Source organism: Ovis canadensis, chromosome 1 (assembly GCF_042477335.2).
Source record: "Ovis canadensis isolate MfBH-ARS-UI-01 breed Bighorn chromosome 1, ARS-UI_OviCan_v2, whole genome shotgun sequence".
Taxonomy (NCBI): Eukaryota; Metazoa; Chordata; class Mammalia; order Artiodactyla; family Bovidae; genus Ovis; species Ovis canadensis.
The window spans coordinates 120622133-120635991 of NC_091245.1; the positions used below are offsets into that span (position 1 = coordinate 120622133).

The 13859-nt window shown below is 40.7% G+C and overlaps 1 protein-coding gene and 1 pseudogene across 27 annotated transcripts in view; both read left to right on the plus strand.

The window, feature by feature from the left end:
- POU2F1 (POU class 2 homeobox 1) overlaps positions 1 to 13357 on the plus strand; it is a 196816-nt gene extending 183459 nt beyond the window's left edge. For 19 of the 27 annotated variants that reach the window (XM_069548058.1, XM_069548136.1, XM_069548184.1 and 16 more), the window contains 3 exons: positions 9540 to 9885; positions 10737 to 10825; positions 12613 to 13096. In XM_069548058.1, coding sequence (XP_069404159.1) covers positions 9540 to 9885; positions 10737 to 10825; positions 12613 to 12923 — 746 coding nt within the window. In that variant the 3' untranslated portion in view covers positions 12924 to 13096. The other 8 variants (XM_069548202.1, XM_069548226.1, XM_069548220.1 and 5 more) reach the window with 1 other exon arrangement.
- LOC138417617 (F-box/LRR-repeat protein 17 pseudogene) lies at positions 2349 to 4520 on the plus strand (annotated as a pseudogene).
- Positions 13358 to 13859: the final 502 nt, after the last annotated feature.

Sequence of the window (13859 nt, forward strand, 5' to 3'; positions counted from 1 at the left end):
TTTGCTCTGACATTTCTATATAGCCTTTCTTTTTTTCTGTTGACAAAAGTAGCATATTCTTTCACTCATATTATTTCTGAAAGTCATTCAATATCTTACAGTTTATCTAATGCACTCTACTTTCTTTCCAAAGATTTTCTCCTTGGAGTCCTCTTGATTGGTTAATTTAACTTCTCTTCATTGTGTTCCAGAGTTAAAGTCAATATTTCTGGTAAACTTTTCTAGAATGGAAAATGAATGATCATGACTGTACTGCTCCAGGAAAATACCTATTCTTATGTGTCTTAAGAACTTGGAAAAATTCCACAGCCCTTAAAAAATCTCAACTAAACATGCTCTGCCTCAAATTCTTATTCCAAAATAATGCTTCATAATAAACCATGCACAGATCCGTAGCTCTTATCAGTCTCTCCCTGTTAACTCCTCCGGTACCCATGGCAGTTACTAGTCTGCTCCATCTCTGCGGATCTGCCTGTCTCAGACAAATGTAAATGGAGTCGTATAATACATGGCCTTCTGCGTCCTGCTTCTTCCATTTAGGCTGTTTCCAAGGTTTATCCATGTTGCAGAGTAATATTGGAACTTCATTCCTTTTAATGATTGAGTGGTATTTCATTGTATGGATATACCATATTCTGTTTATTATGCGAGTTGATGGTCATTTGAGTTACTTACAGTTTGGGGCCATTTTCAATGCTGTTGATATGAGTATGCATTTGCAAGTTGTAGTGGCTATATGTTTTCACTTCTCTAGGGTGTATATTTAGGAGTAGAAGCGCTGCATTATGCAGCATACCACAATAGTATAAACCACTTATGCCCCCAAAATTAGGTGACTCAGGTGCAATAGACAAATTTTGAGGAAGACACGAATTACCAAAACTCACTCAACAAGAAATAGAAAACCTTTAAAAGTCCTAAAACAAGTAAATGAACCAAAAAGAAATGCCTAAACTCAGATGGTTGTAACAGTGAATTCTATCAGATATTTTAGCAAGAAGTAAGAGTTAATATTTAGCAGTCTCCTCCGGAAGATAGAGGTGGAACAACTCATTGTATGAAGCCAGTATTACCTTGATATTAAAGCCAAACAAAGATATCATAAGAAAAAGATTATAAACCCATATCATTCATGAAAATGTACACAGAAGTCCTCAACAAAATCTTAACAAGTCAAATCTAGCAACATATAAAAAAGATTATACAGGACCAAGGAGTTATCCCAGGAATAAAAAGTTGGCTTAATAATTGAACATAAATTAATGTAACACACCGTAGTAATAGAAGACGAAATTCTCATGATCATCTTACCAGATACAGAAAAAGCATTTGACAAAATCCAGCACCCATTCATGATTTTAAAAATCTGGAATAGAAGAAGGCTTCCTAACCTGATAAAGAGCATCAACTACAGGGAAAAACCTACAGCAAACAGCATACTAAATGGGAAGGACTGAATGCTTTCCCCCTGACACTGGGAACAAAGGAAGAATGTTTGCTCTAACAGATTTCTAATTAGTCTAGTTATAGCCAGCTTAACAATGGAAAAAAATTTTAAACATCCAGTTTGAAAGGGGAGAACTTAAAACTGTCTTTTTTTCTTCATCATCCTATATGTATAAAATTCCCAGGGAGTTCACTCAGCAAAAAAAAAAAGAAAATTCCTAGAACACAATAGTAAGGGACTATCTTTCCTGGTACAGTGTATAAGGGACATGGGTTTGACCCCTGGTCTAGAAGATCCCACATGCCCCAGAGCAGCGAAGCCTGTGCACCACAACTGCAGAGCCCTCACTCGTAACAGCCCAGGAGCCACAGCTCCTGAAGCCTGTGCACCTACAGCCTGGGCTCTGCAACAAGAGGCCACTGCAATAAGCCTGCTGAACTCAGCCACAGCTACTGAAGCCTGTGCACCGCAAGGAACAGTAGCATCCACGTGCTGCAACTAGAGAAAGCCCACGCAAAGGAACAAACACTCAGTGCAGCCTACATAAATTTTTTAAACTCAATAATAAGAATATAAGCAACTTGGTTTTTTAAAGGGGCAAAAGATTTTAATATAATAATAACATTATATCTAATATAGATATATTATATCTAATATACATTTTGAGGACAGACTTCCCTGGTGGCTCAGACGGTAAAGAGTCTGCCTACAATGCGGGAGACCCAGGTTCGATCCCTAGGTCAGGAAGATCCCCTGGAGAAGGAAATGGCAACCCACTCCAGTATTCTTGCCTGGAAAATCCCATGGACGGAGGAGCCTGGTTGGCTACTGTCCATGGGGTCGCAAAGAGTCGGACACGACTGAGTGACTTCACTATAAAGAACAGAAATGGTATGGACCTAACAGAAGCAGAAGATATTAAGAAGAGGTGGCAAGAATACACAGAAGAACTATACAAAAAAGATCTTTACGACCCATATAGCCACAGTGGTGTGATTACTCACCTAGAACCAAACATCCAGAATGTGAAGTCACGTGGGCCTTAGGAAGCATCATCCTGAACAAAGTTGGTGGAGGTGATGGAATTCCAGTTGAGCTATTTCACATCCTAAAAGATGATGCTGTGAAAGTGCTGCACTCAGTATGCCAGCAAATCTGGAAAACTCCGCAGTGGCCACAGGTCAGTTTTCATTCCAATCCCAAGGAAAGGTAATGCCAAAGAATGCTCAAACTACCACACAATTGCACTCATCTCACATGCTAGTAAAGTAATGCTCAAAATTCTCCAAGCCAGGCTTCAACAGTACATGAACCGTGAACTTCCAGATATTCAAGCTGGGCTTGAAAAAGGCAGAGGAACCAGAGATCAAATTGCCAACATCCGATGGATCATCAAAAAAGCAAGAGAGTTCCAGAAAAACATCTACTACTGCTTTACTGACTACACCAAAGCCTTTGACTGTGTGGATTACAACAAAGTGTGGAAAATTCTTCACGAGATGGGAATACCAGACCACCTGACCTGCCTCCTGAGAAATCTGTATGCAAGTCAAGAAGCAAGAGTTAGAACTGGACATGGAACACCAGACTCGTTCCAAATCGGGAAAAGAGTACATCAAAGCTGTATCTTGTCACCCTGCTTATTTAACTTACATGCAGAGTACATCATGAGAAGTGCTAGACTGGATGAAGCACAGGCTGGAATCAAGATTGCTGGGAGAAATATCAGTAACCTCAGATATGCAGATGACACCACTTATGGCAGAAAGCAAAGAACAACTAAAGAGCCTCTTGATGAAAGTGAAAGAGGAGAGTGAAAAAGTAAGCTTAAAACTCAATATTCAGAAAACGAAGATCATGGCATCTGGTCCCATCACTTCATGGCAAATAGATGGGGAAACAGTGGTAACAGTGACAGATTTTATTTTGGGGGGCTCCAAAATCACTGCAGATGGTGACTGCAACCATGAAATTAAAAGACGCTTGCTCCTTGGAATAAAAGTTGTGACCAACCTAGACAGCATATTAAAAAGCAGAGACATTTCTTTGTCAACAAAGGTCCGTCTAGTCAAAGCTATGGTTTTTTCAGTAGTCATGTATGAGTGTGAGAACTGGACTATAAAGAAAGCTGAGGGGGCCAGCCTCCGCCCGGAACCTCCTGTGGGCCCCTGTGGGGCCCGCGGGCCCGCCTGCGCCGCCCACGCCCTCGCGGCCCTTCCGGGCACCGCTGGCCTAGCCCCCCGCGGCTCCCGAGATGGTGTGCAAGCGGAAGGGGGCCGGGGCCCCCGCCTGCACCCCCTGTATGCAGCCCTGCGCTCCCCCGCCGCCCGGGACGCGGTCTGAGCAGGGGGCGCCTCCCCTTCTGCCACCCGGCGACTGTCCGGAGGGCCCCAAGCCGCCGGGCGACTGCCACAGGGAGCCGCCTCCCGACGCCCCGGACATCAACCAGCTGCCGCCCTCCATCCTGCTCAAGATAATTTCCAGTTTATCTTTGGATGCACGTTGCCTTTCTGCATCATTGGTTTGCAAGTACTGGCGTGACCTTGGTTTAGATTTCCAGTTTTGGAAGCAGCTGGATCTTAGTAGTCGTCAGCAGGTCACTGATGAATTATTGGGAAAAATTGCATCAAGAAATCAAAATATAATTGAAATCAACATTTCTAATTGTCGCAGCATGTCTGATATTGGCGTATGTGTTCTAGCATTTAAATGTCCTGGACTTCTTAGGTATACAGCTTACAGATGCAAACAGCTTTCTGACACCTCTGTTGTTGCAGTTGCCTCTCACTGTCCTTTTCTTCAGAAAGTTCATATAGGCAACCAGGACAAACTGACTGATGAAGGACTCAAAACAGCTGGGGTCGAAATGCAGAGAACTCAGAGATACTCATTTCGGCCAGTGTTACAAGATCTCAGATGAAGCCATGATCATCATAGCTAAGGGCTGTCTGAAATTACAGAGAATATACATGCAGGAAAACAAATTAATTCTCCACTGACATTTTATCATATTACCGTGTTCCACGTTATTTAGTTCTCCTGGATCCTTCTGAATTTCACATTCACTGCTTCAGTCAGCTCCTGGAGAGCGGATAACATACCTAGGGACCCAGGTCTTACTGGACAAGCAGCCACTCACGAACAGGGGCAGACTTGGCCTTAAATTTTAATTCTTATATTTTTTTGCATTTCAAAGTATAGATATTCATTTTATCTATTAAAAAGTAAAACCCACTAAGTGTACTGTAGGGAATGTTTATCTTACAAAGGAAGGATTATGTAGAAATGAGCCCACCTGCTGGTTTTACTTTCCTTTTCCAGTAATGTTTATATTGTAACTTAAACATTTTCTGGCTCTAAAAATTAGATATGTCTTTATTTTCTAGTGCATATTTCTGTTATGTAAACCTGCTTGTATACATATGAAGAAAACCAATTTGAAACATTTCTGTTTATGCACAAAGTATACCATAATGGTATCTTGGGCAGAGGGTAAGAACCTCACCTTTACAAGGGAAGTAGAAATGGTGGATTTGCTTCTGGAGCTTTAAATTATGCAGCTGTAAATTGGGTATTTAGTCTGTATGTCAGAAAGATACAGCCAATTCTGCCATCAGTTTAAAAGAAAAATAAGATTTTGGTGAAATCTTGTCTAAGTGGCTTTAACACTATTAGAGAATTTTAAAAACTGTTATAATAAATCAGACTGTTTTAGAATACCAGCATAAAGTTGGGGTTACTGTTTCAGATGTATATTCATGTAAAAATTAGGTTTCAGTATTGGCACTTAGGTAACAAAGGAAAATATGGTATATTTGTATTTTAATGAAATACTGGCACTATATAAAATATTTTTAAATCAGTGAGCCAGAATTTCAGTGTAGATATGGAAAAAGAGATTGTCATTTTATAAACTGCAAGAATAAATATATGTGTTTTAAATACTGAAGTATTCAGTTTTAAATTTTTCTTTCATTTTAAAAACATGTAAGAACTAAATTAGACTTTTAATTAGTGGTTAATAGCAGTAAATAAATAAACCTGTCTAAAAATTAAAAAAAAAAGAAAGCTGAGCACTGAAGAATTGATGCTTTTGAACTGTGGCGTTGGAGAAGACTCTTGAGAGTCCTTTGGATGGCAAGGAGATCCAATCAGTCAATCCTAAAGGAGATCACTCCTGAATATACATTAGAAGGACTGATGTTGAAGCTGAAACTCCAATACTTTGGCCACCTGATGTGAAGAACTGACTCCTTGGAAAAGACCCTGATACTGGGAAAGATTGAAGGTGGGAAGAGAAGGGGATGACAGAGGATGAGATGGTTGGATGGCATCACCAACTTGGACATGAGTTTGAGTAAGCTCCAAGAATTGGTGATAGACAGGGAAGCCTTTGCAAGTCCATGGGCTCACGAAGAGTTGGATAGGACTGAGCAACTGAACTGAACTGACACATTATATCAAAGATATAGGAATGACTAATAAGCACATAAAAGATGTTCAACATTACTACTCAGAGAAATGCTAGTTTAAAATCATAATGAGACACTTCTTAATACTAGAATGGCTATAATCAGAAAGACCAAAAATAATAGGTCTTGGAGATGTGGAGAAACTGGAATCTTCATGCATTGTTGGTGGAAATGTAAAATGATATGGCCACTTTGGAAGATACTTTGGCAGTGTCTTTAAAAGTTAATCATAAAATTTACCATCCTACCCAAGAGTTCCCCCAAGAAAACAGCAGACATTTCCACAACAACTTTTACACAATGATCATAGCAGCATTATTTGTAATAATCAAAAACTGGAAACAACCATTATCCACCAACTGGTGAATGAATTAAACATCATGTGGTCTATCCATGCAGTGGAATACTTTTAAGACAAAAAGGAAGTATTGATTCCTACTACAACATGGATAAACCTTGAAAACAGCTTGCTAACTGAAGGAAGCTAGATGCAAAAGACTACAAATCAAATGATTCATTTATATGATGTGTCTGGGAAAGGTAAATCTACAGAGCAAAAAGCAGATGACTGGAGGCTGTAGGCGGGAACTAGCGTGACTGCACATAGGCACTAGGGATCTTCTTCAGTCAAAAACTAGATGGGGGTGATGGCTGTACCACTCTGTCAATATATTAAAAACCATTGAATTTTATACTTAAATTGGGTGAATTTTATGGCATATAAATTGTATCTCTCTAAATCTATATTTTTTTAAAGATGAGATGGGTGCTCACGTTGGCAGCACATGTACTAAAATTATAACAATACAGAGATAGGGATTAACAGATACTAACTACTATATATAAAATCAATAAACAACAAGGATTTACTGTATAACTCAGGGAACTATATTCAGTATCCTATAATAACCTGCAATGGAAAAGAATGGAGGAGAATATATGTATAGATACAGACATATGTATAACTGAATTACTTTGCTGTACACCTGAGCAATATTTAAACCAACTAAAATCATTTTTAAAAAATTTTTTAATTAAAAAAGATGAGATGGGAAGTAAGAGGTTATGCCAAATGCTATGTATTCTTGCAGATAACTTTCTACTAAACTTGTGAGGTAGATGATGACATCTTATTTTGTTGTTGAGGCCATTCAGTTCAGTTCAGTTCAGTTCAGTCACTCAGTCATGTCTGACTCTTTGCGACCCCATGAATTGCAGCACACCAGGCCTCCCTGTCCATCACCAACTCCCGGAGTTCACTCAGACTCAGGTCCATCGAGTCGGTGATGCCATCCAGCCATCTCATCCTCGGTCGTCCCCTTCTCCTCCTGCCCCCAATCCCTCCCAGCATCACAGTCTTTTCCAATGAGTCAACTCTTCGCATGAGATGGCCAAAGTACTGGAGTTTCAGCTTTAGCATCATTCCTTCCAAAGAATACCCAGGGCTGATCTCCTTTAGAATGGACTGGGTGGATCTCCTTGCAGTCCAAGGGACTCTCAAGAGTCTTCTCCAACACCACAGTTCAAAAGCATCAATTCTTCGGCACTCAGCCTTCTTCACAGTCCAACTCTCACATCCATACGTGACCACAGGAAAAACCATAGCCTTGACTAGACGGACCTTAGTCGGCAGAGTGTTGAGGACATTGAAGCTCAGCAAACATAAATTCCCTGATCAAAATTGCCCAAGTAATTGAGTTGCTAAAAATATAGATAAAAGATATATGTTGATTAAAATGTGATTTACTGACTGGGAGAAATAATTTGAAGATCTTACTAAGTTATGGTACTCTAGTGCTCATGGGACATTCGTGTTGAAGACACTTAGAATGTGACTGGAGGACACGTGAGTGTGTGGTTAGCTGCTTGGTTGTCTGGCTCTTTGATACCCTGTGGACTGTAGCCCATCTTTGTCCATGGAATTTCCCAAGCAAGAATACTGGAGTAGGTTGCAGTTTCCTCCTCCGGGGGATCTTCTCAACCCAGGAATCAAACCTGAGTCCCATATGTCTCATTGGAGATTGGCATTCTTGGATTGTGTCTCTTTGGCAGGCACCTTTTTTACCATTGTGCCTCCTGAGAAGTGGTTGGAAGATAAAACCAGAAAAAACTACTTTGAGTGGTTTCTGGAGTCATTGTCTCTTGTATCTTAGCTTATCTTAGATTCACTGATGAAATTATTGGGATTTTCTTTGTATACATGTGGGATTTTAAGAAAGTGATGCCGAGTAGTCTAAAAATGGCCGTGGAGAGTGAAGAAAGAGTGAAGTAAACATCACTTTAAGCTTTTGACCTCAAGATGTGGGCTATTTCATCTCAGAACTTTGAAAAGAAAGTAGTGCCCATAAGTGAAATCAAGTTAGATAAGGTGAGAAATTGTTCAAGAAAAGATTGAAATTTACTAGCAGCAGAAGAGAAATGAGAAAAGACGTTTACCTTCTTATAGAACAGTGTGCACGTCTCAGGAGAAAAGCGTCAAACAGTGAAAAAGTGTATGAATCTGCCAAACATACGAGCCAAATAGCATCAATAGCCCAGCGACATAAACTGATTCGATAGGTTTAGAACTGAATGATGGTACTGTGATTAATAATATCCACAAAGATGTAATTTGTACTTACGGACAGCAAGAGTGAAGAGGGAATCATCTTATATTTTTGAGAAGGGCGGAAAGACGAGTAAGTAAATCCTCCCTTTTCAGTTAACAGTAAGAAAGGTATGTTTACCTGAATCATTCAGAGACTACATAGCACTTTCGTGTAGCATGATAGGAAATGGGGACAGTAGAGTCAGTACTGAAACAGATGGGGTCTAATTTCCTCCTAGCTCTGTGATATGTGAAAGAAACATTTCTTCACAGTAAAATGATCAGAGTTTAATTCTAGGTGTTCTTAGTATAGGTCAGAAAAAGGCTTCAACATAGGTTTTAAAAGAACAAAACTGACTGAATTTTTAATACAGCTGTTAATAGAGAAGAGAGTCTTCTACAGCTTAGTGACAGATTCTATCACAGAGAAAGTTTTTATATAGATCTTTTTTCTAATATGTTTATGGGTTTGAAATATTTATTTTGATTGGTCTAGTTCTTATATCATTTCTGAAGTCTCTTATACTTCTAGACATATGCCTTTAGTTATTTTTGTACTACTTCTGTGAATGTTATTAATATTTATTTTAGAAAAATATGCATCTTTTTCTTGATTTCATTACTTTGTTTTGATTTTTCTAAAGAGACTAAGGAGATTTCTAAATGAAAATGCTTTTCAGAAGCGTGGATTTTTTTTTTTACTTATACATATCTTCTCCAGAGCAGTTGTGTTCTATAGTTAGAGCTTCTGTGATTTTTTTATTTTAAATAGGAAATTGGAATTGGAAAGCCATGTTCTCTGTTTCATGGTTACTTTATTACTCTTGCCTCTTAAAGTAGGATTCATCGCTTTGGTTCTTAAAACGTTTGGTTTTGTGGTTAATTTCCATAGAAACACTGAACTCGTTTAATAGAAAAGGACATGTTACTGGATTGTAGAAAATGCAGTTGATTCTAGAGTATGGCTGAATAAAGCAACCATCCTTCCAAAAACTTTTCCGGAAGGTCACTGTCAGGTGTGATTCTCTTTCAGGCACTACAGATACCACCTCCAACAACACTGCAACCGTGATCTCCACGGCGCCTCCGGCCTCCTCGGCGGTCACCTCCCCCGCTCTGAGCCCCTCCCCTTCCGCCTCAGCCTCCACCTCCGAGGCGTCCAGCGCCAGTGAGACCAGCACCACGCAGACCACCTCCGCTCCTCTGTCCTCTCCTCTTGGGGCCAGCCAGGTGATGGTGACTGCGTCAGGGCTGCAAACAGCAGCAGCTGCCGCCCTCCAAGGAGCTGCCCAGTTGCCAGCAAATGCCAGTCTCGCTGCCATGGCTGCTGCTGCAGGCCTAAACCCAGGCTTGATGGCGCCCTCACAGTTTGCAGCTGGGTGAGGTGCTTTCTTACCTGTTTACATCTGAGAAACAACTCGGAGGGCATCCCTAGAGTTACTCACAGGGACTACTTTTCAACACTATCTTAGATGCAAAAGCAGAGAACCTTTAAAGCCATCATCTCTCTGAAATAGGTTGCTCTGTAGTAGCACAGAGACTTTGATTGTGGTTGAACTAGTTTCTTAACACCCTGCTGCTGCTGCGGCTGTTGCGAAGTCGCGTCAGTCTCGTGCAACTCTTTGCGACCCCATAGACGGCAGCCCAGCAGGCTTGCAGGAACACTGGAGTGGGGTGCCATTTCCTTCTCCCTGGAAGGGCACGAATCACACTTTTATTTCTAAATGAAGATACAGAACACCAGGCCACTGATTATACCTGAGTGATGAGGCCAGGAAAAAAGCATAGAATTCCTGACTGGTATTCTTACACTTTTTCCATTATTCTCTCAACTGTCTGCTTTCTAATTCTTAAACATAAATAAGAGATATATAGTAATAGGATTCCAAATTTTATAATATCATCAAAAAAAATAAGAGTTTGTAAATATATTCTGTTCTCTGTCATTTTTTTCTCTTGCTTTGGGAAAAAGAGGACAAAGTAACTTAAAGAGTCAAAATGACTGTAAGGTTTACACTTTGTGTGGACCGTAACAGTGCTTTGCTTTGTGTAAGTGAGCATCAAGGGAAGCAGTGACTTGGAAGCGCCATGTGAAGGGTGTAGAGAGAATGGCACGCATTCCCCTGTGCTTCCCACCCGTACTTTCGTTTCTCTTGTCTCTTTGGGTGTGTTGTCAGATGGACACGTGTGTCTACGCTGTAATGGTGTGTCTGTTCTTCTGGTCTTTCAGAGGTGCCTTACTCAGCCTCAATCCGGGAACCCTAGGTGGTGCTCTCAGCCCAGCTCTGATGAGCAACAGTACACTGGCAACTATTCAAGGTCAGTAGGATTTTTTTTCCACTACTTCAGCTTTCTCTTTTTTTCTTAAGTGAAGGAAGTCTGCTTTGCTAGAGGTGAAAGTAACATGAGGAGATAGTTGAATTGATAATGCTGACAACCCTGAGGACCAGGAATGTGTTCCTATAAAAAGCTTTGTAAGAAAAATATAGGTGTCAGTTTGTAAGAACAGGAAATATGCTTAGTGTGGTGTATTAAGAAACCAGGATGGTACTTGCCTGGCAACCCAGGAAATAAAACTGCGCTTCCACCACAGGGGACGCGGGTTCCATCCCTGGTCAGGGAACTAACATCCTGCCAGCTGCACAGTGTGGCCAGAACACCAGAGAAAGAACTCTTATGCTAATATTTATCTTCTTACGATATAGGCTTGAAGATATTTCTTCCTAAATTTATCTAAATAGTCATCCAAGAACCATCCCCCAGGCAAGTTTGACCAAGTAAAACTCCCCAGTCCCCATCCCTGCCCTCAAGAGTGGTATACTGGAAGGCTCTGTAACAAATTAACATCGGAGGACCGCATGCAGCCTGCAGGGGTACTTTTAGTTCTTGTTAGGTTCTGCTGTCTATATATCCTCACCATTATAGAGCTTAGGTTCTCTTGGATTTTAGCATCTCTTTCCCAAGCCCAGATGGGTCCCTTTTGGCCTTAGCATGCTATCCAGTCTGAAATGAATCTAAGTCCACTCATTCTAGATATTGAAGAGGCTGCTTTGTTTGGTATTTGAGCTTTATGTTTGAAGATGCTTTCTGTCATGTGACTCGGGAAACACTTGGAGGCATCATTATACTAATCTCAGAATTTTTTCTTAAAATAATTCATGCTTAAATGAGAGTTCTTAGAGCCAAAAACAGTTTTTAAACTGCTAAACTTCATTTAGGATTAGTGTTTCATGGATGATATCTCTACAGTATACTGTAGGCAGTTCCAAACAAATCCAAAATGTCACCTAGATTACCTTACATTATATTGACTTTCTCATTGACTAAATCATATGTGAAATTGCTTCCTGGTTAGATCTATAAAGCTTTTATTATAAAATGATTTCTTTTTGGAGTAAGATTTGTGATAAATCACTTTTTCTCTTGCATTACAATGTGTCTCTGGTCTGTGGTCATGCTAAAAAGACACAGCTGAGTACCAAAGAGGTACTGTATGGGAAGATCTAGAACTGGACTGTGCCTCTAAGCCTAGAGTCTCAGAGAATGTCAAGCTGCAGCAGGACTCACTGTTCTGTACTCATTGTGTGATCGTGTCCAAAGTCAGGGACATTCCCTCAGTTCCTCTTGCTTTTTTTAATTACGTAAGAAACAAATTTTTAATGCCACTAGGAAAAACCCTCAAATATACATGTAAGGGTGTGATTATATGGGTGAGGGGATTGTTGGGGGTTTTCAGATACAGAAAACGATAGTCTTTTGAATGGAGTTACTTTTTCATTAAATCAAAATTATTGTATTTAACAAATATTTCTGGGTAGATGAAATAAGTTGAGATTTCAGGACAGAGATATAACTCTTGATTCTCTTCTCCCCTATCCTGTTCATGCTCATTAGAGTTTTCAGTCCTCTAGGCTCTTTTAAAATTATAAATAAACTTTGGTTGGTAAATTATAGCACTGTGATTAAGGGGAAAAAATTCAGTTAAGGGATAAACTTTTTTCATCAGGGTTGTAGGAAAACTTAGGATATTTGATGTGTTCTTTGTCTTCTCCAAGCAGACACTAACATTCTCCTTCCTACCTGTTTTCTGCGGGGTTTGTCTGTAGCTCTTGCTTCTGGTGGCTCTCTTCCAATAACGTCACTGGATGCAACTGGGAACCTGGTATTTGCCAATGCAGGAGGAGCCCCCAACATCGTGACTGCCCCTCTGTTCCTGACCCCTCAGAACCTCTCTCTGCTCACCAGCAATCCAGTTAGCTTGGTCTCTGCCGCTGCAACCTCTGCAGGGAATTCTGGACCTGTAGCCAGCCTTCATGCCACCTCCACCTCAGCTGAGCCTATCCAGAACTCTTTCCTCACTGTGGCCTCTGCCAGCGGGGCTGCCTCCACCACCACCACCGCCTCCAAGGCACAGTGAGCTGGGCCGAGCGGCGCTGCTGGCAGAGACTGAAACACGTGGTGGACTTCCTGTTGCCATGTTGCAAGGGCAAGGGAGAGGAGGGAGAGAAGAGAAAGAACACACGGCGGAAAAAAAAGATGGAGATGGGACAGCAAAATTGCCTAATTTTTTAATAAAACACTGTCTTTTCAGGATTGCCTCATGGATTGGAGAACTTTCTAACCAAAAATTAAAAAAAAAAAAAAGGCAGAAACAAAAAATCAAAAACAAAAAAATAAGTGAAAGGACTACTTATCATTTCCAGCAGTCATGATGACGAGTTAAGGTGGGTTACCAATTCCGACATAGGAAGGGGATTTCTTGTTTGTCTAAATTTCTTTTTCTTTTTAAAAAATCATTTTATCGGTCTGTTGTACAGGCCATTAAGTCATAACAAGGTGTTTATAATCATATCAATTGTGTTGGGGGTTCCTTTCTTAACTGGTACAATGTAGGCAGGCCTGTATTACTGTATCTCTATTGTTATTGTTGTTATTGTTTTATATATATATATATATATATATAGTTTGGACATGTTTATCTCTCGCTCCTGGATCCTGTTTCAGTGAGCTCCCACACTGTGGGGTGGGAGGGCTTTAGGGTGAGGGGGAACTTACGCTCTTAACTGCGGGGAATGTTCTTGCCGGTTTCCTTATCCTTGATGACTCTTACAGAGGTGCTAGAAAATTATTTTCTTTTGCCACTTATGCAAGAGGCTTGGTGCAGAAGCTGAAGGCAGTGTGTGCAAACACTCCCACTCCACACACGCCCCCTCCCCCCCATCAGGTGGTGCCTTTGGAGCACTTTTGTGTAGGAAGGAATTCCTGCTGAACTGTAGCTCTCACTCACCCCAAATCATTGACCTGAGGCCCAGATCCTGTGGTGCAACAGTGCTGCTTTCTGCTACTTTCAATG